Source organism: Asparagus officinalis, unplaced genomic scaffold (genome assembly GCF_001876935.1).
Source record: "Asparagus officinalis unplaced genomic scaffold, Aspof.V1 AsparagusV1_Un2426, whole genome shotgun sequence".
NCBI classification, from domain to species: Eukaryota; Viridiplantae; Streptophyta; class Magnoliopsida; order Asparagales; family Asparagaceae; genus Asparagus; species Asparagus officinalis.
In genome coordinates this window covers 2,303-3,956 of record NW_017974685.1, presented here as the reverse complement: position 1 = coordinate 3,956, position 1,654 = coordinate 2,303, and the positions used below count along the sequence as shown (strand labels likewise).

At 41.2% G+C, this 1,654-nt stretch overlaps 1 protein-coding gene across 1 annotated transcript; it reads right to left on the bottom strand.

The window, feature by feature from the left end:
* Positions 1 to 93: 93 nt before the first annotated feature.
* Positions 94 to 543, bottom strand: LOC109828575 (23 kDa jasmonate-induced protein-like; the record flags this gene model as incomplete). The annotated part of the gene is made up of 1 exon (XM_020395538.1): positions 94 to 543. A coding segment is annotated over exon 1 (450 nt), but the record flags the coding sequence as incomplete, so codon positions are not given.
* Between the last annotated feature and the right edge of the window lie 1,111 nt (positions 544 to 1,654).

Genomic DNA, 1,654 nt, shown 5'->3' with positions numbered 1-1,654 from the left:
GGAATTAAAATTAATCAGCCAGAGCATTTTATTTTTGTTTTCCTCTTCTTTCTTTATTGTTTCATTTTTTAAAAACATAACTTAAACACATACCGTGCAACTGCCCGACCACCAAGGGTTCATCCATGAGAACATGAAATCATGGTCCTTCCCTGCATCATTCTTACCGCGATAGATGACAGCGGCCGACGATCCTGCCATCGCCCCAGAGGGATGGACGTGCAGGAAAGCACCCCACTGACCGTTCAAAAGAGATTGCGGGTATGGCGCTTTCCAGAGGTGGCCGTGCCAATCATGGCTATCTTGGAAAGTGATAGGATCGCCACTAGCATTGTAGACCACGCAGAGCGTCGAGACTCCGTCGCCGTACTGCTCCTTCAGATTCTCCACATATCGGAGGGCGTTCACGTCCTTGCTCTCCGCGTGTATCATATTGAGAGCCTCGTGTGCACGATCGCAGCGGGTTATTGGTTTGTTGTTGTATTCAGGCATTGCTTTCAGAGTCTCATCGGTGATGGGGTTGCCGAAGACGTTTGCCGCCATGTCGCTCGCCTTCTGATGAGATGAGTAACCCCTTGTACTTTGTGTAGGTATTGGTTTGCGATGAGAAACTAGACAGAAGCACACGTACATATATACACACACCAGAGGCTAACGTTTTTGATTAAACGATTTTGAAAGACCAGGTCAATAGCTAGCGACAAGGACGACTGGGCTGTGGGCCCCAAAAAAGCTCCAGTCCGCAACAGATAATTTGGTAAAACTCTTCATATGGCTCGCCAAACAAGAAGGTGAATTGTATGTTCATTAGACATTTAAGCTGGCTTGGAGGTCCTATGCTTCTTTAATTATAAAGAAAATTATGTAATTCATTAATAATATCTTCTCAATTCAGTGGGCTCCTTATTGTTTATCTAAATTATATAAAAACTTTTAATTATAGGATCCATTCAAATAAACCAATGGTATTAGTCCACTTAACCAATTGTCATTCTCTATAATCAAGATTGCAAAGGATCTAGGCTCATTAGACTTAAGGTTCTAGTGGGGCAAAGATCCTCTATATTCTTAGTTGTACAAAATCTCTACAACTCGCAAATCTAATCTTCTCAGTCAGTGAACTCGATGAATGATATTATTTATCTAAATTATATTAGAATGAATTTTTAATCGTGAGATCCACTGCAATAAACCAATAGCATAAGCATGCAACCAATTGTAAGCATTCTCCATGATTAAGATTTTAGATAACTTGAACTCGTTGGGGCATATGCATGGTTGGAAACATTATGGATATGAATCCTCGATAATCTAGAAATTTTAGCATGTATAAAAAAGAAGTTGGGGTTCTGACGATTCGATCACTTAAGCGAATTGGGCCGGGTCTGAAAATTAGGCTCCACATAACCTAACAATCTCCCACTTGGAGACTAATTTTCCCATAGTATGCTACTGAAAAGCTTCAACATCTTCAGTCTTTATTATCATTCCTTGTGACGACGGCCTCCTATATTATCAAGTAATGAGACCAGCTGAAGTCGAACACAACTTTAGTTTCTCCATAGTGACCGTCTTCGTAAGCATGTCATTCGGGTTCTTGCTTCCTTGGATCTTCACAAGCTCCAACACGTCATCATCCAAATCTGACCTTATG